The 22,257-nt window shown below is 44.7% G+C and overlaps 2 protein-coding genes across 2 annotated transcripts; one reads left to right on the top strand and one right to left on the bottom strand.

Moving 5' to 3' along the window:
- Positions 1 to 271: 271 nt before the first annotated feature.
- On the bottom strand, positions 272 to 18,303 carry LOC121626678 (type II inositol 3,4-bisphosphate 4-phosphatase-like). The gene is made up of 26 exons (XM_041965320.1): positions 16,895 to 18,303; positions 16,160 to 16,361; positions 15,168 to 15,253; positions 14,994 to 15,075; positions 14,496 to 14,723; positions 13,977 to 14,024; positions 13,361 to 13,458; positions 13,095 to 13,208; positions 10,074 to 10,150; positions 8,594 to 8,687; positions 8,242 to 8,311; positions 7,973 to 8,120; positions 7,741 to 7,871; positions 7,138 to 7,245; positions 6,910 to 7,018; positions 5,787 to 5,952; positions 5,498 to 5,707; positions 5,259 to 5,403; positions 4,824 to 5,026; positions 4,616 to 4,739; positions 4,343 to 4,469; positions 4,114 to 4,254; positions 3,638 to 3,735; positions 3,462 to 3,559; positions 2,599 to 2,753; positions 272 to 1,716 (listed from the first exon to the last, which is right to left on the bottom strand). The coding sequence occupies exons 2-26, from the start codon at positions 16,278 to 16,280 to the stop codon at positions 1,596 to 1,598; spliced, it is 3,102 nt and encodes a 1,033-aa protein (XP_041821254.1). The 5' UTR covers positions 16,281 to 16,361; positions 16,895 to 18,303; the 3' UTR covers positions 272 to 1,595.
- LOC121626679 (Fc receptor-like protein 5) lies at positions 17,579 to 21,343 on the top strand. The gene is made up of 7 exons (XM_041965321.1): positions 17,579 to 17,613; positions 18,109 to 18,141; positions 18,565 to 18,698; positions 19,139 to 19,259; positions 19,672 to 19,923; positions 20,195 to 20,326; positions 21,010 to 21,343. The coding sequence occupies exons 1-7, from the start codon at positions 17,583 to 17,585 to the stop codon at positions 21,069 to 21,071; spliced, it is 765 nt and encodes a 254-aa protein (XP_041821255.1). The 5' UTR covers positions 17,579 to 17,582; the 3' UTR covers positions 21,072 to 21,343.
- Positions 21,344 to 22,257: the final 914 nt, after the last annotated feature.

The following is a 22,257-nucleotide window of genomic DNA, read 5'->3' as shown; positions in this document are numbered from 1 at the left end:
ATAGACTATTCCGTTTGATTTTGAAGGATTAAACGTTTTATTTCCGTTATGAATTGTTCTGACTCTGTTTGACTTGATGCAACTTACGTTGTGCATTAATCCCGAACGGCGCCACCTCGCGCCCCGGCAGAGGAACTGCTGCTGTACCCCCAAACAAGACATTTTATGGGATCTAATTTCACGGGATTCAAGCTTTAATAGCATTTTATATTTTGTCTTATTTCTAAAACATAATAATAATTTAAATCTGTAAGCATCAAATAATGTAAATGTAGTGCAGTAAAATGCACATTTGTCTCCAAGATGTAATGGAGTAGAAGTAGAGAGCAACATAACATGGAAATACTGAACTAAAGTGTCTCTAAATTGTACTATTTTCATTATAGATTCATCTGTTCGTTGTTATCTAGATTCATCAATTAACAGTTTTGTCTGTAAAAGGTCAGAAAAGGGGAAAGTGTCCTTCACACTTTCCTACAAGGTCTCTAAAAGGCATTTTCTGCCTGAGCAGCAGTCCACAAGTCACAGAAACTCAGTGTGCCATGATAAAAAGCAGCAATCTCACATTTTAGGGTTATACAACTGTAAATACAGCGTGTCTGAACTCAGAATCAAAAAACACAAGAAATCTGAAAATGTCATCTTGCTGTGATGGAAATCTTTCTCTATATTCTGACATTTAAACAGACATTTAACACTGTTGTTGTCTGTATTTTCTCTGTGTGCTTCAGTAGATCTGCACTCTGTCAACAGTGCACTGATCTTAAATAAAAACCTGTCAACTCAATTAATTTCCACCAGTAGATAAAAAACTGCTTTGAAAGACACTTAAAAACAGCATCTTCTTATTTCTGAGAATGAAAATGTATAAATTTACATGAATAAAAAATACATAATCAATGTCAGTGTTCATTTATGTAACACTAATGTATTATTCACTTGAACACAGAAAAAATTTTAAATTTTAAAAGTTCATCGTCTCTGACGTGTCTGCAGATTTAATTGGTCTCGTGAGCGCAGACATCGGCTGATTACCTTAATGCCAGATATTTACCCAGTTCATCAGTCTACCACTAATTCAACTGACAAATCTAGACTTTTCTCTGATGACATTTCTTTAACGTCACAGAAGCGTCTTGAAATGTCTCATTTTATCTGACTAACAGTCCAGAACCCAAAGATATTCAAGAAATGATTATGAACAACAGTGGATGAGCTGGAACCACAGAATAAATCTGACTGAACTTTTTCTTCTAATCACAAACGAACTGAAAAAACGCCTGTCGGCTTCTGGGACAAACTGTGGGACCCAAAGGGGGCCCCCTAGAGGTCTAATCCAGCCCTGCATCAGTGAACATCATGAACCATTTGTCTTAATTAATTTGATATTTGACTTAAAAAAATCAAGTATGAATTTATTGCAGAAATATGTTTGTAAATCAAACACCTGCAGCCACAGTGAACAGCACAGAGGATCATTCTGAACATAATAATGACATTTACATTCGTATATAACACAACACACACTTAAAACGATAAAACGATCTTAGAGTAAAAACTTCTGTACAGAAACTAAAAATAAACTGTGAGTGTGTTCATCCGAAGCTGCCGTCTGGAGGTCTGTACAGTTTAGGGAAAGTGAGGAGCTGAACGCCGCTGAAGGCGAACTTCCTGCTGCCCACGTTCTTCTGGACGTTCTCCATCCTGCAACCATCCCTGCAAACACACACACACACGCACACACACACACGCACACGCACAAATTAGAAAGGCATTTTTTACGGTCTCACATTAAATCATTTCCTCTTTATTCTGTCACGGTGCAGCGCGGCTCTAATCACGCGCTGCTGACAGCTGTATAATTAACGTTTCCTAACACGACTTCTGAAGCTGCTGAACTTGTTACGACTCGAACGTCTGCAGAGTGAAATTCTTTTGGCTCTTTGGTAACATGAAACGTTCCGGCAGACAGTGCAGAACAGAAGCCTTCAGGGCCTTCAGTAACAATAAGAACATGTTCTCGTACGGGGCCCTTTGAGTTTTTGGGAACTTGTGTTGCTCAGTGATAAAAACTGACGTCGGCATCATCCACGCGGTCCACTTCGTGGCCAGTGTTCCCAGTCTGTGCTGGTCTACTGGTATTTGGCCAGCAGTATAACCAGGCTGAGGATGAGCCAAAGAACCAGCAGGTGAGAGGTCACCAGGAGGAAGGCCACTGGGTACAGGTGTCGTCTGGGAGCTTTAGGGGCCAAACACAGCGGCAGCCAGGAGCTCTGGAGAGCTGAGGGACGCTCCTCAGGGTCGAACCCACAGACAGTGAACCCTGACTGGGCCTGACAGCCCAGCATCTGCCCCCAGGACAGATGAGACCTGGAGGAGCAGTGTGTGTGTGTGTGTGTGTGAGATGAAGGGAGATGAAGAGAAACCAAGGAAATGGATGAAGATGTGACAAAAAAGAGAAGAAAAACAAAAAGAAAAGTTGAAGCAAAAACATTCTGCAACATAAAAATAAGAGGAAAGGAAAACAGGACCAAAGGAGGGAAGTGAGGAGAGAGGACAGACTGGGGAGGGGGGGGGGGGGGGGGCGGCGTGACTGACCTCCTCATGCAGTCGAGCGCGGTGCTGAAGTGTTGCTGGCCGAGTGTGTGTCGCTCCCTCAGCAGCACACACTGCTCCAGAGTCACCGACATCGCTGTGCGGTCCTTCGCACTCTTACAGCTGGTCAGACGCACGCCGTTCACCTTACGGCACACCTGCACACACGTTCACGGTCTGTGATGAGCTCATATACACACACATTTAATTTCTCATTTAATAAGTTTTAAAAGCTTAAACTTCACTGTTAAAGTCAAATCTGAGGATTTACTCAGCGTGGAAGCACCTGCTCTGATCACTTTCTGTCGGCAGCAAAGTTTTTGCCAAATTATGACATTTTTACAAATGTTTGGCTTCTTTACGACGAGCACGAGCTCTCGGTTCCAGCGGGCGCATTCGGTCTCTGTTTCAGAAACGTCCCAGAATACGTGGCGAGTTTATTTTTGATGGACGACGCGTCAATCTGCACAGAGCAGAGACAGGAAGTCAGACACAGGAACGATGTGGGGAATCCGCTTAATCTTCAAAATAAAACGCCGGCACAGACTCCTGATCGTACATCAACAATAAACACGATTAAAACAGACAAATAAAGAAACTGTTTAACGACGAGGCCTTCGCACCCGAGGTAGAAACACAAATATCCACGAAAAACGACCAAATCAGCAAAATGCGAGCAACTCAACAAATCAGACGCTCTGATTCTGAAACGTGTCCGGTGGGGTTTGCAGCTGCAGGTGTGTCGTCACGGAGACGCGCCCGGAGGAACCTCGGGGTCACATTCTCACAGAGCTGCTCGCGTGACTGCAGACGTGCTAAAATGTCATTTTCCAGACTTCCTGTCGCAGACCGGGGACTCGTCTTACCGTAGCAGCGACCCACAGGACCTCCACGTTCTTCCTCTTCCTGGTTTCTACGCTGCGTTCCAGAGAGGACAGCAGCTCTGACAGTGACTGGAGGCCAGCTGAGAGAGAAACGCTGGTTCAGTCTGAGCAACCGGCTGCCTGCAGATACTGTCAAAAAACTTTGGACTGAGACTCACCCGCGTCAGGCAGCCTGTCCGTCAGCGTGCTGCAGTACGCTCTGAGGCGCTCGCAGCTCTGTTGGTTCACTCTCTCCTGCAGCGAGCTGTCGCCAAACCTGAAGCAAACATCGCAAAACCTCGTACGTACATCCTGGTTTATAAAATAATGATTTGAATCATTTGATTGTAATTTCAGAATGTTTACAAACCAAACAATCAATCGATTAATGGAGGATGGTGGAAGTTCACCACTTTGTGAACATAAAGTCACATTAATTGATTATTCAGTGGAAACACCACCTGCATCAAGCCTGTTTCAGACATGTGACCATCCTGCAGCTCATTTTTAGACCATACTGGCCTTCACCTCTACCTGTGGAGTTCTGCAATCAGTCAAATGTTGGGGAGCACTTTTCAGAGCCAATACTGATCAATACTGATTCTAAACTGATTTATATCAGAGTAAGTTGGAGAATGTGTGTGTGTGTGTGTACCTCTCTGCCAGACTCTGCTGCTGGTTAATTCCAATGTTGAAGAGGACAGGATGAACTTGTATCAAATGCCCCTCTTTCAGTTCCCGTGGCAACGACCTGAAGGTCTCCAGGGGCAACGGGACCTCAACAACCAAACTGCCCCTGAACGGAGACGAACACACACTGAGTTGAGGGTGTTCTGTGTGTGTGTGTGTGTGTGTGTGTGTGTGTGTGTGTGTGTGTTTCCCACCATGCTCCACTGAGCGTTGGCAGCAGGTCGTCCGGTTGTTCTGTTTTAGCCTTGGTGACAGTGAACGCAACACCGCTCAGGTCTGCCACACCCACCTCCATGTCCTCCAGCATCCCCAGCTCGTCACCTGACACACACACACACAAACACACACACACACACACACACACACACACACACACACCATGTACCTCTACATGCATTATGTGTAGCAGGTTAGTGTATTTGTGTGTGTGTGTGTGTGTGTGTGTGTGTGTGTGTGTGTGTGAGTACCGTAGGTGCTGAGCAGGCCTTCAAACTGAGCCAGGACTCCGACAGAGTGCAGCTGCTGCAGGAACTCGGGATCCTCCAGACCTCCAAACAGCTTCAACATGAAACCACAGACGACTGCCGAGAGCTGAGAGAGTGGGAGAGTCAAACTCTGAATATTTTCATCACACTGTAAAGAATAACCGACTCATTCACACACTCTCTCTCTCACCGCCTGGCTGAAGACGGCGTGGCGTCTCTGGACGATCTGTGCCGGTCCCTGGGAGACCGTCGAGGACACCGCCCCCTGCAGGACCACGAAGGTCATGGCGGCTCGGGCCTTCCCCACGGCCTCGCGCACGCAGTCTCTGAGAGTGACCACCAGGGGGAGCAGCTGCTCCTGCCAGGAGGACGCAGAGGAGACGGAGGAGGACGCTGGAGGAGACAGACGAGTTCGGCTGTGTTTTAATGAGTGAATCGAAGCTGCTGTGTCGCACTAATAAAACATTTCATTTGAAGTTTTGTTGATTACAGTCAGCGGCATTTGAAACGATCACACACAACAAAATGAACCAAAAATAACAAGTGAGTGTGATCTTTCTTCATACAGAAACTCATATCAGTATAATTGTACTTCAAATATTAGAAACATGGAATAATGTCCCACCGGAGTTCTGAGAGTTTGTGTCCCTGGTAGTTTCCTGCTGTTCTGATGATGTCAGTTCCTGTGGGCGGTCCGCCCGCCCCTGCAGCCGGTCGCCCATGACGATGATGCAGTTGAGGCTCATGGCAACATTCGCCCACGTCCTGTCCTACACAAACACAAACACACACACACACACATATAAAAACAAGCACAACACAATCATAAACACATGAAGATCTCACAAACACACTCCAACTTGCCCATTCTTCATCGTCGTACTCCGCGTCCTGCCGGCTAGTTTCCAGTTGCCATAGCGAGGTCTGTCCCTCCAGATTGGCCGGCGCGATGTCACAGATTAACCCGTTGCTGTGGACGTGGCTGCTGTTGCAGTCGGCCGAGCACTCGTTGTGGATCGCCAACAGGGCGCTTTTCACCAGCTCGTCTTTGAGTGCGTGAACAAATAGTTCTGTCTGAGTGAGAGGGACGGACGGTGAAGACTCTGTATCTGATTTTTGTCTCTGCGGAAAATGTCAGCCGCGTTCTCCTCACCTGCTGAGTCAGGCCGTCCAGGACCTGCTGCAGCCGGGCGGCGTTCAGCTCCAGAGAGACGGACAGCAGCTCCTCAGCCAGCCCGAAGACCAGAGGCTGCAGGTGGGCCACGCTGGCCAGCAGCTGCCTCGCTCTGGAGCTCTCGTCCCGGGAGTAAGAGACGGAGCTGCAGGGCGAGAGACGGGGGAATGAAGGGTGAAGTGCAAACACAATGAAACTGCGAGGGGCTCCGGATCCCGTTTAAAAGGGACTATAACCAGCGGTGTGGTCTGCATCACAGCTAACAATTCAGCAAAATGTTAGCAAATGCTTCCCTGAAAGCAGCCAAACAACAGACTGACATGGCTACAGGTGAGGGACATCTCAAATTTCAATGTTTCCCATTCCTGACGTTTTATGAATATTCATCTAAAGTTCAGTGTTTAAAATCAAAGTGAATTTATGGTGACAGATACCAAAAAGTGAGGTGATATATCTGCAGAAAAACCTCCAACTCGACACGCAATGACCCTAAAACTTTCATGGATTTTCATACAATACAGCAATAAAAGGACATCAACAGCTGTCTGGAACAGCTGGAAAGCCCCCCGTCACAAAATCTAAAGTGGGACAGCAGGCATCTGAAAATGAAGCTAAACCTCCCAGAAACACTGACATGGTGCTTCAAACGATGTCCACACCAGTTTAAGAAGCTCACAGATCACAGCGGGAGGAGAAACAGCTGCAGGAAACAGTTTAAATCCAATCAAAAGGCTTCGACCAGCTGTCGGCACAGGTGAGTTCACCTGTTCGGCCTGCCCACTTCAGCAATCAGAGCCAGATCAGACGCAGACTCGTTTATCCTGTGCAAACATTCAGAACTCTTTTTAATACTTTAATTCTCACTGAAAAGACAATTTAAGGCCACCATGGTTTCCCTTTTCCATCTTTCAGCTCCTCCGAATGATAATTCAACAAAACGGACGTGCATGTGTGCTAATCTACGAAGCAGCGCCACTAATCCCGACAGAGCGGAGATTATAGAGATTAATCCACAGGCAACAATATGAAGAGCTGGATGGAGAGGAAGAGAGTATGAACACAGAAGCTCCAGCTCAGAAAGAGCGAGAGAGCGGACACACACCTGTCTCTGCGCTTGGTGTGTTTGCTCAGCAGTCTCTTCAGACCGCCATGTTTGAAGGACTGGTGGTGGTCGGCCGGAGCGCCGAACGTCATGACCTCGTACCACACGCCTGCAGGGAGAGACTCTCACAATGAGCGGCATCACAAACGCTGTGGCATCTGAATCCACGGTGAAGAGAAGTGAAGACGAGCGTTAGAAAGAGACCGAAGAGGAGACGAAGGCACCTACCCGCGCTGTCTGGACCGGTGACCTCCATCCTCTGACAGTGCAGGTTGGTTGGAACAAACTGAAGGTGTTTGTCTGATTTACTGCTGCTCGACTTGAAACAGGACGAGGCTGCTTGAACGACATCAAAGACATCAAAAAAACAGACATTGACCGTATCACCAGTGCAGAAAACATTTCTCACAAGTCTAAATAAAAGAAAAAGAACAGTTCGACACTGTGGGAGTGACAACAAATGAGACACAAGGTGTTGACGAGCTTTAGAGCTGCTGGTTGGTGGATGTTGTTAGCTTTGGACAGAGCTAGGCTAGCTGTTTCCATCTGCTTTCAGTCTTTATGCTAAGCTAAGCTCCGGCATCATATTTACTGGGCAGATATGAGAGTGGCATCCATCTGCTCAGCTACTCTCAGCAAGAGAGGGAACAGATGACGCTACATTAAAGTGCACATTATCTTTGCACAATTCTTGGTCCATATTTTGCTCATTCAAATCTCTTGTGTACAAACACAGCTCTGATGTTGAAATGTCAAACTGTTCCTTTAAAGGCTCTGAACTATTTGTGCAACAGCTAAAATCTGACGTTGTGGCCCTTTAGCCGACTTCACCTGAGAGCTTGTCGAGCTCAGCAAGCGTTTCCTGATAGCAGCCAATCAGGTGGCTACAGTGGTCGACGACGTCGTGGCGGAGTCCGTCCCAGTGGGGAGAAAGGTCACCCAGCTCCCTCACTTCCTGGACTCTGACAGAGACAGATAACAGAGGCTTGTTTGAGCACGAGCGTGTCGGCCATAACTCGTCTGCTGGTCACACTTATTGCCCGTCCACCTCTCAAACACACACCTGCTCGTGTGCTCGTGTATGAGCGCGCTCAGTAGCTGTTTTGGCAAAGAAAAAGAGAGCGCCGTCTCTGACATCTGTTCCCGGACCAGCAGCCATCTTTGATTCTCCGTCTGAAACCTGTACACCTTGCACACCTGGGCACACAGCACTGCGCGCGCGCACGCACGCACACACACACACACACACACACACACACACAGGAAGGGAAAGTTCTATAAAGATGTATAAACATATATTCATCATGTTCTCTCTGTGTGCTTGTGTCTCACCTGCTCTCATCAATGGACTGTTCTCTTTGTCGTGGACACAGCTGTGAAGACTGTCGCACAGCGCAGGACACTGGGGGAGAGGAGGAGACAGAAACATGCTTACAGTGGGTGACACCTCCTCTGCTAACTCCTCCTCATCCTCCTCCTTCTCGTCTTTCCTCTTTACTATTCTGCAGCCACACGGGGTCGTGATAAAGTGACCTGCTGATAGCACTGATAGCCGAACTCGACTAAACCTGAAACCGACTGAAAGGAAACCACAGAGCAAAGTGTCAAACAGCTCAAAGACACACAGACAGAAAGAGGAGGGCCGAGGCTGGGGGGAACGGTTTCTTCCCCTCTTCTCCTCTACCTTGTGTTCTGGAGGGCTTTTATCCTCGCTCTCTCCCTCCACCTGCAGGCGGGACACCTTCACCTCCCCGACCTCGTTCACGCCATCCATCGTCCTGATTAGCGGAGGGATGGAAGAATCACAAGAACTGGTGAGGACAATGAATTCTCTACTAACCTAACTAGCTTATCTAACAAGAAATACACCAAACTAGCTACCTGATATAGCTACTTGGCTGAACTAGTGAGGAGATACGTAGCTAGAGGGAATTATTACTGCTGCAAAAGCTTAAAAACTGCATAAAATGTAGATCATGCAACTTTATAAGAGATAACCAGCAACACAAACTACAGGAAAACTGATGCACAGGACAAAGCTAACCAGCCTTTACAGTGATGAACGTAGACACAAAGAACTAATGAGAAATGCTGCTGGAAACAAGATAAACATTAACACAATTAGAAACAAGGAACTAGCAGGAAATGCTAACTGTTATCTTTTACAAACATAGTTATAGATGGGAACAAGATAACTAGCAACTTATCAAGTAAATCTGACTCCATACAAGGTTTAACCTGCAGGAGAAATTGAAAACACACACAAGAAATATCTTTACTGGAGACAGGACAGCTGACAGAAACATGAGAAATGAGGGTAAATACATGAGCAAGGTAAGAATTTTAAATAAAAAGATTCACTGAGCACTACAAATCACATAATAAGATATCTGACGGAGCTTACTTGGTTACTTGATGCTATCGAAGCTAATTAGCAGAGTGAATGAGACAAAGCTAACGACCCTCACTGAGCAGCAGCGTGAAGCTCTGCAGCTGTGCTAACCTGTGCCAGGTACGCGTTCGTAAACAGACACACCTTGATGCAGCATGCCAGCAAAGACACACCTACTGTACAGTTTACACCTGCGCTCTCTCTCCCGCTCTCTATGTCTCTCGCCCTCTGTCCCTCTTCATTCTTGCAGTCTGTTCTCTGCCTCTCTCTCTGAACTCTTCTTCGCTCTCGTTCTATCACCCTGCCTCTCTCTCTCTCTCTAGATGTTGTGCTGTTAAAACAGGAAGAGATCGTCTTTTTCTACTCTCTGTGAAGGTGGAGCCACGCACTCCCCCGTCTCACTTCCTCATCTGGTTACCGGTATCCAAGCAACAGGCAATCAGACGACGACTCCGAGGCCCGTGCGAAGTCTTGACGAGGTGGATTTCATTCATGTCACTTCAGAAGTGGTGGTTCAAGGTGAGCAGAGTGGAACTTACAGAGGCTTTAAAGGGAGTGTGCAGAGATGCATTTAGATGCATTTGTTAAAAAAGTTAGTGCTAATGACGGTTTTCTGAAGAGTTAGAGTGTTTTTGCTGGGAATAAAACTGAGAGTGACTCTGAGACTGAAAATAAAAGATAATAACCTGAAAGGATGCCTGGCGTGTAATGACATCGTAAAATAACGCAGGGCGGTTGAAAGAGGCGGAACAGAAAGAGGAAGCGTGTTTACCTGAGGCTCAGGGAGATGTGAGGCTCCTTGGACCCGAGCAGATCTCTGATGGAGAACGAGGTGAAACCCAGAAAACTCTACGAAAGCAAGAGAGAGAAGTTTTATCTTACACAACGGCGAAATTTCAATGTTTTGTAAAAATCTGTTGCAACTTTTCAAACACTGGACAGGAGCTCCCCTGATTGGCCAGTGGTTTGTCACTGGTCATAATAATTTGCATGGCTCCTGCCAGAGAACCAGACCCTGTTCTCTAGTGTGTGGTTCATCACCATGAGAACTTTGTCACAGAACACTAACTCCCTAAAACTCACTTCCTGCTCCAGCTGTCACACCGTTTTAAGCTTCTTCCTAATGTACTGTGATATTAATTAATGAACGGCCCACTCTGTCACCACCACCGGCTCATGGCCGCAGACCAGCGACCGGCACAGCAATGGCATTCAAATCACTCTGTTGCTATGACGATAATCAGAAGCTCAGAGGATTACCTTGACGAGAGAAAAGCACTAAAACCATCCAAAACACACACACACACACGCACACACAGTAAACCAAACTGAGGTAAAACTAATGAAACATGTTTTCTGGTCTTTGTTATCTTGTTTACGTCGTGTCGTTCAATCGCTCTTCCTGTTGTGTCTATTCTGTTCTCTTCCTGTCTAATGATGCCAGTATTTATTCTTTGAAGGTGACCGCTGATCTCTGGCTGCTGATGCGTTCAGTGAACATTTGATATTCAGAGGCTGTAAAAGCACCTGACTGACGAGCCATACTGGCAGAAAATCTAATGTTTTGGGCTAAAGGCCCAAAAACTTGCTGGTTGCAGCTTCTCAGATGTGAATATTTTCCAGTTTTCTCAATCTTATGTGATGGGATATTGAACATTTTTGGGTTCTGGACAGTTCTGGTCAAACCTCTCAACTCTCAAAAATGATGGATAATGAAAATAGTTATACATACTGTTGGATTTGGTAAAAAAAAGTTGTTTAGTAGTTTCAGCAGTTGTGTAAGTGTGTAAAAACACTGAACACAAACAAACAGGACATTGAGATGTTAACACACACAAACCGTTACCACATTTCCTGGTTTGCAGCAGTGGGTTTAAGCAACACACACACACACGCACACACGCACACACGCACACACACACACACACACACACACAGTGAGCTAATCTGCCTCATTGAGTTCTTAGGCAAAACAAGAGGCTTTTAAGATTACATGCTAATCCCCATCAAACATAGACAGGCACACACACGCACGCGCACACACACACACACGCACACACACACATACAAACAGACACATCTGTCAGACTCTCAGTCTTTACAGCGTTCGTGCGTGTGTGTGCACATCCCTACCTGTCCAGCAGAGGAGCTGTTCTCTCCTGGTGGACAGAAACATTTGGTGCACGCCATCATCGCTCTCTGCATGCAGTGTGAATTTAAAAAAAAAAACTTCCTTCCTGTTTACTTCCTGCTGTTGTTTCACCTGTTTTTACTTTAATAACCAGCCGACGCTCCGCTTCTTCAGCCCAAAAACAAAAACTCAGAGCTAACAAAGAGCTAATCCTACACAAACATAATCGGCTCTTGCTGCTCTTAAACAGCAGGTTTTGAACAACAGTGTGATACAGAAAGTCCTTCAAGCAACATAAGAAACAAATATAATGATTTACAAAACAAACAAATGACAAAACTACGAAAACAGAGACGAAAACAGACCCAAAGCTAATAAGTTAGTTTACCACCAAAGACTTCTGTTAGCTGCTGAAGTGTCCAACTCATGAAATCATCACTCAAATCGTCCCACAAAGTGCAGCTGTGCTTCAAACTCCAAACGAGAGAATCCCTCTTTGTCATTGTCTTTATTCTTTTATCTGATTACCATTATTTGTCTCTAGAAGTCATTCTATGAGGACTGTCCAGACTGTTTCAGGTGCTGCGACCTCTGATCGCTGCCTTTCAGCCCTCCAGGTGCATGCAATTACATTCAGTATAATGCAAAAATGTTAAAAACAACACCTCCCCCTCACCTTCAGAGACGGACAACGACCGCGGCGAGAGAAGGCGTTTAGAAACCACTGCAGATACAGACGAATACCCGAAATCTACGATTTTCATCTGTTCAACGAAAGAGACCAAAGTTCTCAAATCAAAGCACGAGCTGATGTGCTCGAACTTTCCCGCCTGCACCTGAACACACCACTGACATGTAAGATTACTGTACCAGTGAATTTTGTATGAATTAACAAGAGAGAAGTAAATGATTGTGAAGTGAAATCCGTCCGTCAGCAGCTAACAGACGATTTCTCTTGTCCTCTTCCTGCCACATGATGGATTTGCAGACGGTGAAAATGCAGATGGAGTAAAAGAGAGGATGAGGAAGAAAAAGAAGAAGCAGAAGAGGAGCAGGAGCGTCCGATAACCGAGAAAGAGGAGGTCTCCAGTCAAAATAATCCACAAATAGTAAAAAGTCTTGTTTCGGTCGACTCTGTTTGTTTCTGTCTGAGAAGACTAACACACACTGGCCGAGTATCTCCCGGCCCCCTCCATCACCTTTTCCTCCTCCTCGTCCTCCTCTTTCGTCATGGTCGACAGGATTAAAACCCCATCGGCATCATGGGAAATATGCAGATTAGTGAAGCGCCTGGCGGGTCAGTCGGGGTCGAGTTTGGCAGAAATGAAAACGGGACAAAAACGAGAAAACAGAAATATCTATTTATCTAAAATCTCACTTTCCTCTCTCCCTCTCTTTGTAAGTGTGTGTGTGTGTGTGTGTGTGTGCGCGTGTGTTTGGAGATTAACTGAATTGAGAGTGTGTGTGTGTGTGTTGAAAAGCCACCATCACTGGTACTACACATGTGCACATCCTTTGCACTAATCCTCTTATAAATAGTACACTATTTTTCAGAGACATCTACACACTCTCTCACACACACACACACACACACACACACACACACACACACACACACACACACACACACACACACACACACACACACACACACACACTCACTGTGGTGTGGGTTGTCGGCTCCTCTTCGTGGTACACGGTGATTTTGATCCTGCTGTGATGGTAGAGAGGATAGTCGCCACGGAAACACACTGATGTTAGAAACACATCCGGTCCCTGGGACGGACACACACACACACACACACACACACACACACACACACACACACACACACACACACACACACACACACACACACACACACTTTTAAATACAGCCTGCTGCTACATATGTATGTGTGCGTGTGTGTGTGTGTGTGAGTTTATACCTGCACTACCTCAGCGCAGCAGGACTTCCTGACTGTGTGAGTGTGTGTGTCGATTACACAAACTTGAACCTGGACTCTGGCTGCCATGGTAACCACACCTAGGGAGAGAGAGAGAGAGAGAGAGAGAGAGAATGTTGACATAGCAACGTGTGTGTGTGTGTGTGTGTGCGTGTGCACTGCGGTGGAAAAATTACTCAGTAAAATTTCAGCATCATGCATCAAATTATTGGACTATAATTACTGCGTTCATCACTTTAATGTCGTAGCTGGGGGAGCTGTTTAAGTACTTTTTATACTGCTGTGTGGTTTGTGAATTCAACACCAGGATCAATAAAGTTTTATCTTATCTTAACCTACAACAATAATCATCATTTATTTGTTAATAATATTTTGCATTAAAAATCTGAATCAGCAAAGTCACTAAAGTTATCAAACAAATGTTTTCGAGTAGAAGTATAAAGCAGCAGAAAATGGAAATAGTGATAGTACCTCAAAACTGTACTTAAGTGTAACTGTGTGAGTAAAACTATGATATAAACACATGGAGAAACACAGTATTTAACATAAATTAAAAAAAAAACATAATAAATAAAAGCATTCTGAGTGTGCGACATACCGACACTCAGGTGCAGTGGAGAAACTTTAGCAGGGGGTTCGACTCCACCTTGTGGCCATAAAGCAACATTACATCAGCACATACCAAAAACACCGCAAACAGAACTCTTCACAGACATGTAAAAACCTGTTATTTGTCTCAACAACGTTTCTATTTTAATGTTTGAAAGTAATATGGAAAAAAATTATGTCTTTGGAAGCACAGTTATTAGGTTTCATCCAAAGTATCTGTTCCTCTTTCTAACAGTGGTCTAAATTCTGAACTGTCAGGTTCTGGGCTGTCCTGCCCTGCAGACTCATCTTGTTATGCGTGTATGGAATAGTTTAGTTAGTGAACGTCCATCGTCTCTCACAGCAGCTTTTCTTGGTTTGCGTGTTTGCGTCCGACTCGACCTAAGTTGCTCTTGTTATTTGTAGCCATTTATGTGAACAAACTTGCAGTTAATCTGATCACAAATTATGTTTTAGGGTTTTAATAATAATTTTAATATGTTTTTTAAAAAAGCAAACAGACCCTCACCTGCACCTCCAGCATCCTGCAGGTTTCCTTCTCCCCTGCTGCAGCCCGAAGCAGCGTGTGTGTGTCGCTGCGTGTGCCGGATGCCGTGCGTGTCGATGAGCGAGCGGAGATGTGTGATGCGTCGCCTCAGCATCTCAGTGCTGGCGTCTCTCAGGACGACGAGCCAGGAAACACAATCTGCAGAGCTGCTGGACTCCAGGAGGACAAGAGGGCCGCCGCTCTCGAAGCCTGAACGCACACACACACACACACACACACACACACACACACACACACACACACACACACACCTTTACAACCTTTACTTAGCTGTGACAACAAGCTAACGTTACTGTTCATGTAAAAAGATTAGATCACACCAAACAAAAGACGAGCAGACGAGAACAAAAAGAAGAACACAAGAGAACAGAACTCAGAAGGGAACAGAGGAGATAGAACAGAGAAGAGAAGAGAACAACAGAACGGCATTATAAGGGAGAACAGCGTGTCTGTACTCACTGACAGCCAGTCGTCTGTCATCGTCTGGAAGCTTCATGACTTCACATCTCTCCAACAGCAGCACCTCCTCCAGCTCACCACCCTGCACGACAGTTTGGGCTCACAGTTCTCACATTTGTCTCCTGTTCAAGGACAAAGACGTGAATCTCTGCCGTCTCCGTTCGTCTCCCTCACCTGTGTCTTCAGGATGAACAGCAGGTTTCCTCTCAGCCGACAGAACCTCTCCGTCAGATCTGAGACAGAGGAGAACACATCTACGGCTGAGACGAAGAACCTTTCAGTTCTGTGATAACGGAGTCACCACTCAGTTCTACATTCAGAAGCTGTTCTTCAGACGTTCCAGGAAGTAAAGTCAGAGTGAGTCAGAGGACGGAAATAGATGGAGACGACTGCTGCCGAGGAGCCGTGGAGCAAGGCAGCTGACCAGAGAGGGAGGGATCAGAGAGAAGTAACATGAGAGAACACAGAAGAAGAGAAGAGAATGAAACAGAACAGAAGAAAGAACAGAGGACGACAACAGAACACAAGAGAACACAAAAGGGAACAAAAGAGGACACAGAAGAGCAGAATGAACGAGAACAGAGAACAAAACAGACCACAAGAGAACACAAAAGGAAACAGAACAACAAGAGAGGACAGACGAGGACAAAGAAGAACAGAATGAATGAGAACACAGGAGAACACAGAAGAATACAAGAGAACAGAAAGGAACCGTAGAGAACAGAAGAGAACCCAACAGACCAGAGCAAAAGAGAACAGAACAAAACACAAGAAAACACAAAAGGGAACAGAAGAACAAAAAAGGGCACAAAGGAACAGAATGAATGAGAACAGAAAGGAACAGAAGAGAACAAAGTGAGAAGAACAGAACAAAAGAGAACAGAGAACAAAACAGACCACAAGAGAACACAACAGAACAACAAGAGAGGACAGAAGAGGACAGAGAAGAACAGAATGAACAAGAACACAGGAGAACACAGGATTAAAAAGAGAACAGAAAAGGACAGAACACAGAGGGGAGGAGAGGAGAACAGAGCAGAGAACAGACAACAAAACAGAATAAAAGAGAACAGAGTGGAACAAAGAGAAGGAAACAGAGAGAACGACAGAACCCAACATGTGCAACCTAAACAGACTCAGACAGAACAGGATAAAACCTGTCTCACCTCTCTCCTGTCGGCCCACTCGCAGCGTTCCTTCTTTCTGGAAGTTTCCAGATGTTTCGTCATTGGACAGAAACAGCAGCTGGCTCTTGTTCACCCTCAGCTTCGTCCTCCTCATCTTCATCCTCTTCAGAGCACATTAAACTGTCTGCTCACCCCATCACCCTCCTCCTCCTCCTCCTCAGGGTCTGGTCTTCATGGCTGTCTAAACAAATACACAGAGGAGTAAAAATACATTTATATGACAGTATAATGGGCATGTGGACAAAGACAAATATTTGGAAAGCATTTGGTCACAATTTATACATTTATTCCATGTATATTAAATGTCAATACTTTTCAAATATAAATGTGGTGATGATTACAATAGCTGTCAAATGACATGTAGCTAGCTTAGAAGAGAAATAAGAGTTATAACAACATTAAATTAAGAGAACAAAGCTAATAAAATCCAGTAAATTCAGTTTGAAACGACTGGATTCTTTTCCAACTGATTACCGGCTGTCAGTATTATGTTCTCCTGTTATTCTCATGTTAAATATTAAGTCCTCGTTAGCCAAAAGTACTTCATTTATCATGACACTTGCTAGTATTCGAACCGTTAACGGCGGTTTGCTGACTGCAGTGACAAGTTTTAATTAAAAAAATAACTTCAAACTAAATAAAACGACTTCGTGTGACATACAGTGTACATAATGTAGCGTTGTAACATAAAAGAGGTTTATCGGCAGCTCTTACCCGCAGAAAAAAAGCAGGTTTCTGGAATCAAAAGCAACTTTTCCAACCGCTGTTTGAGTTGAGTGGAAGCCATATTGGTAAACCTTTGGACAGCTCGGGTATCGCGAGAGCTGCCTGTCTTCCCGGCTGCGCAGCTCATGTGGAACCACAAGATGTCGCGAGAGAAACGAGAAAAACAAATCACTGAACAAATACTATGAACAATATAAAGACCACTGCCTGTTCAATATCAGACAAAAATAGAAAAAAGAGAAAGAACCACAAGTCAAAGGTTTAATTTAGATAGAAAATGTTCCTTTTTTCTGTGGGACTGATATTGGAACAAGCATTCGTTTACATATTTCTGTATTTAGTGCAGAATCATTTAGGGACACCTGAAAAGGATCTTTATTCACCTGTTTGTAATGACTTTAAAACTGTTCAGATGATCTTTAATTGCTTAGTTATTTTTGCAAAACTACACACTCACAGATGCTGCGTTCAATGTCAGTCTCTATCTTAATGAATGAGCCCAAAGCCCCCGATATATTTACCAAAGAATCAGCCTGCTGGTTTCACTTCTCTCTTGATTTATGTTTCTGTTGAATTTGTTTATTGGACACATGTCTCTGTCAGTGGTCTCTCTCTCTCTCTCTCTCTGTCTCTTTGTCTCTCTCTGAGTCTCTCTCTCAGTCTGCAGCAGGTCAGGATGGAGGTAGCAGCTCTATCTCTGCTTCTCTGTAAGTAGCATATTGAATTTGTCTTGTTTTGTTTGTTCAGATGAGTTTTTATTTTTATCGTAATCATTCACATTCTGCACATGGATTCTTGTTTTGGACTGTTTATATGAGTCACATTTAAACCTCAATTTCTCTATTAACTACCTGACAGACATTACAGTCTATGTCTATGTCAAGTGTAAACAATACTATTTGGTCAAAAGTATGTGGACATCTGCACATTTGCGTGTATTCTTGCCAGTGGTGGAATGTGTCAATACCTGCATCAATATTTATGATCCAATAATACCATCATTTAATGAAATAGACCATTCTGCACAATGATTTGCTTTTACTTTTGGCACTTCCACTCTATTCCAATGATAATACTTTCTTATCAACATGTTTTTGACTCTGTCGAGTTCTTCTTCCTCTGCTGATTTTTGGTCTGTTTTTTTGTGATTTGAGCTTTTTAAAGTGATGTAAAATCTTTGTGTTTCCTTCTGTCCGATTCAGTGCTGAACTCTCTGGATTCTGGTTCGGCTCGAGGTACGATTATAGTAATCAGGCTTATTGCAGGTAGTTAATTACAATAAATGGAAATCTTTATAAAATCATCTATTGTAGCTTCATGGACGTACAAGTACACGTGACATGTAACTTACAGTTTGTCGAGTACTCAGTGTTGATTTTGCATGAAACACTGTCTCTAATCATCCTTCTCCTCTCCCTCCTCCTGCCTCCTCTCCCTCCTCCTGCCTCCTCTCCCTCCTCCTGCCTCCTCCTGCCTCCTCTCCCTCCTCTCCCTTCTCTCCCTCCTCCTGCCTCCATCCCTCCTCCTGCCTCCTCTCCCTCCTCCTGCCTCCTCTCCCTCCTCTCCCTCCTCCTGCCTCCATCCCTCCTCCTGCCTCCTCTCCCTCCTCTCCCTCCTCCTGCCTCCTCTCCCTCCTCCTGCCTCCATCCCTCCTCCAGTCTCTCTGACAGTCACCCCCAGACGATCGCAGTTCTTTAAATATGAGAGTTTCTCTGTGAGCTGCAACAAGGAGGGGGAGGAGGAGGAAGAGATGACGGGATGGAGAGTGATGAAGAGCATGGAGGATGGAGAGGTTTGTCCGGAAAAACACACTCTACCTGATCCATATCTCTTCATGTTATATTGGCTACAGTGCAGACAGCGGTGGAGGAGTCCTTTACTTAAAAGTACTAAATACTCCATTACAAGTAAAAACTCCTGCATTAAAAACGTTAAGTAAAAGTGTGTCAACATCATCATCGACGAATCATTTCAGCTGTGCTGTGTTTGCCAGTTTAAGTTATAATGAAGCATCATATTTTATAAACTCTTCACGTCTTAATTACTAACGTAACTAGTAACTAAAGTAACTAAATGTAGTTGAGTAAAAGTACAGAGCAGCATGAAAAGAAAACATTCAAGTAAAGTACAAGTTCCTCAGATTTGCACTTCAATACAGTACTTAGTTACTTTCCAGGAAACATGCCAAGGGGGAGATTCTTACCCACAATTCCTCTGGTCTGCCCCCCGCAGGTGCAGTCATGTCCACCCCCGTGCTCCATCTCTACCGCCTTCCCTGCCACAGACAGCGGGTCGTACTGGTGTGAAACTGCACGGGGAGAAACCAGTAACACCGTCAACATCACCGTCACTGGTATGCTGGAGGATCAAACGCTGACTGTGGTGGTGAAAGTAGACAGGAAGTAGATCTACCTCAGCAGAAGGACACACCGGGTCACTTCCACTTTCTTTTACTTCAAATGAACTGACAGATCGATCGAAGTCAGTCTAAGTTTTCGAAAAGTAATTTGTCAAGTGAGAATTTGAACTATCCTCTAGTTCTTCTGTCAAAATAAAGGTTTTTAGGTTTGGACTTCTGGACTCGGACGCTTGCAGACGTTTTCTGAGCTCTGGAAAAACGCGATGGACATATTTCACTCTGTTCTGACATTTCACTGAATAAAAAAACAGCAATTAGTTGAAATAATGAGAACTAAAGGGGTGAAAGGGGGAAACTTCATGAGGAGTATCAGCCCATCATACATGATGTTTCTATCCTGCCTCAGGCGGTTCTGTGATCCTGGAGAGTCCAGTTCTTCCTGTGATGGAGGGAGACAACGTGACGCTGAACTGCAGACTCAGATTCAAGACTTCTGCCTGTGACCTCACGGCTGATTTCTACAAAGACGGCCTCCTCATCGGGACCAGCCCCACAGGAAACATGACCCTCCACAGCGTTTCCTGGTCCGACGAAGGACCCTACAAGTGTGACGTCTGCGGGTCTGGAGGATCACCGCAGAGCTGGCTGACTGTCACAGGTGAGGAGGATTTTAGTGGAGTCAGTCATCAGGACAGTTCAGACAGACCATGTTGCTTCTTCTGTTGAAACATGAAACTTTATGCATCTGTAATCATCATCATCATCATCATCATCATCATCAGCTCAATCTGCAGCTCCCGTCTGCTTTAAGGGGCTTTATTGTGACTTCCAGCTCATCGTGTAGCTGCCTGTCAGAGAAAAAACTCAAAAAAACAACTTCAAACTACAAAACTACAGAAAAACTCATTCACTGAAGTCTCTCTCTGCAGCGCCACCTGCAGTCCAGGATGCTCCAGCTCCCCAGCTGTCTGCCTTAAGACTGGTTCGTCACCTGGTTGTAGCGGCTCCTTACCTGATCTCCACCATCTTACTGGTACTCATATACAGAGACAGACCCAGAGGTGAGAAGAGACCGGCGATAAAAAATGAAACAGCTGAGCCGCATCTTGTACGTAGCCACTAGGGGGCAGTGCTGCTTTTACCTAACCAGAAAGTTAAGGAAAAGTTAACTCCAGAGAAATACTGTAGATTTCATTTGGCTTTTTAAAGGAATAGTTAAACATTTCCTGGCAACTTCACAGTGATCAAAACTCCAGGAAGTTCCTGGACCAGCCCAAGTAATAGTCTGGTCCGTAACCCTCTGTGAAACTGCAGCACGTTGGTTTCACAGTTCGGTTTTTATGCAGATTAAACAAACAAGATATAATGTCTTCACTCTTAACCTTTAAAAGTTCTGGCAAGCACAATGGGTTAGCTGTTTCCAGCCTTTATGCTAAGCTAAGCTAACCAGCTGCTAGCTGTAGATTTATTTTTACTGTACAGCTATGAGTGATATCGATATTATCATCTAACTCTCAGCAAGAAAGTAAATGTGCACAACTATTCCTCTAAACCTGCACATGTGAAAGATGACCAGACGTCTGGAATATTATATATACTATCACTGTGTTCTCCAGCAGAACATTGAGCTAACTAACAAAAAGCTGTAGGTGAAGAGGTTTCAGGTGTAGAATCAGTCAAAAGAGAAATCACTTGAATGTTCCTTTAAGCTCATTTTCTGTTGTTTTTCTATATTTTTTTACAGCGCAGCACAGCACTAAACGAAGACAAACATGTAACGATGTCAGAATGGAAATGGCTTCATAGCAACCAGCACATCACACATCAGCAGCCGTATTTAAGAGGGAGGATGATGAAGACGAAGAAGGAAACATCCCCCAGTTTAGTCTTTATTTATACTTTTCACTGTCATCCTGTTAATGTGCTCGTCAGCTTGAAATCGTCACTTTTGTTGCAGCTGTTTTCATTGGATGAGCTTGACCTGATTCGGTTCGAGTCTTTCTGCTGTGTTTAGCTGACGTGTTAAATAAACCAGTGATTGTCTTTCTTTTCTTTTTTTTGCACACCCGTTAGAAATATAAAACGACTCTCCGGCTCTTGGTCTGTGGCTGGCCGAGCCGAGCTCTCTGTTTCCATAGCAGCCGGCCTGACAGGAAGCGCAGATGTTTGAGGTGTGATGCTGGTGTTGAGGCGGCGGCGACTGTGCAGGCCAGTTTGTGGCGATCGAGTTGTGCTTCAGTGCATATGTTGTATTTTTCCATCATTATCGATTACAGTTAGCGGCTGCTTTTATCAATACCATCACTACTTTTCATGGTTCAGCTGCCACAACAGCCTCCACAACCAATCACACGGCAGCTACACCTGTCTGCCACCTTGACCAAAGAATAAAATCAAAATACTCAATTAGCTTCCATCTACTGTGCACTTTGGTAAAGATACTCTATTACTTTTCAGTTTATTTAACAGTTTCAATCATTTATACTTTTAGCTATTGTAACTGTGGATCCATTACTTTCAGCCAACAGTTGCAACTGTTATCGATTCTCTCTGGTTTCTCTATTTTATTACTTTTAGCTAACAACTTGCACGATGTATTGATTAATGACCTCACTGTTTGAACTGTTTATGTATTACTGTTGGTTATTTATTCCACCCGTTGAGCCATAAAGTCAGGTAATTGTTTCTTTGCTCCCTTCCTAACGAGTTTGACCACATTCTTCACTGCAGTATATACAAGTTACAGCAAACACCTTTCTTAGTATGATGAAGTACAACACATAGGATGCAATGTGATACAATACTGTACCTGGAGATGTGTGTGCAGAGAGGTGCAGCAGATCCCAGCATGCACTGGGGAACAGTCAGCAGTAAACCCAGTACAGGCCAGCAGTCACCTCACAGAGCTGAAGTACAGTCACATGCACAGTCAAACCCACATGCCGATATACAGTTCATCTAACCTGCTCGTTTTTGAACTGTGGGAGAAACC

The sequence above is a fragment of the Chelmon rostratus genome, chromosome 23 (genome assembly GCF_017976325.1).
Source record: "Chelmon rostratus isolate fCheRos1 chromosome 23, fCheRos1.pri, whole genome shotgun sequence".
Lineage (NCBI taxonomy): Eukaryota > Metazoa > Chordata > Actinopteri > Chaetodontiformes > Chaetodontidae > Chelmon > Chelmon rostratus.
Note: the sequence above shows the minus strand (reverse complement) of the source record. Positions and strands in the feature narration are given on the sequence as shown.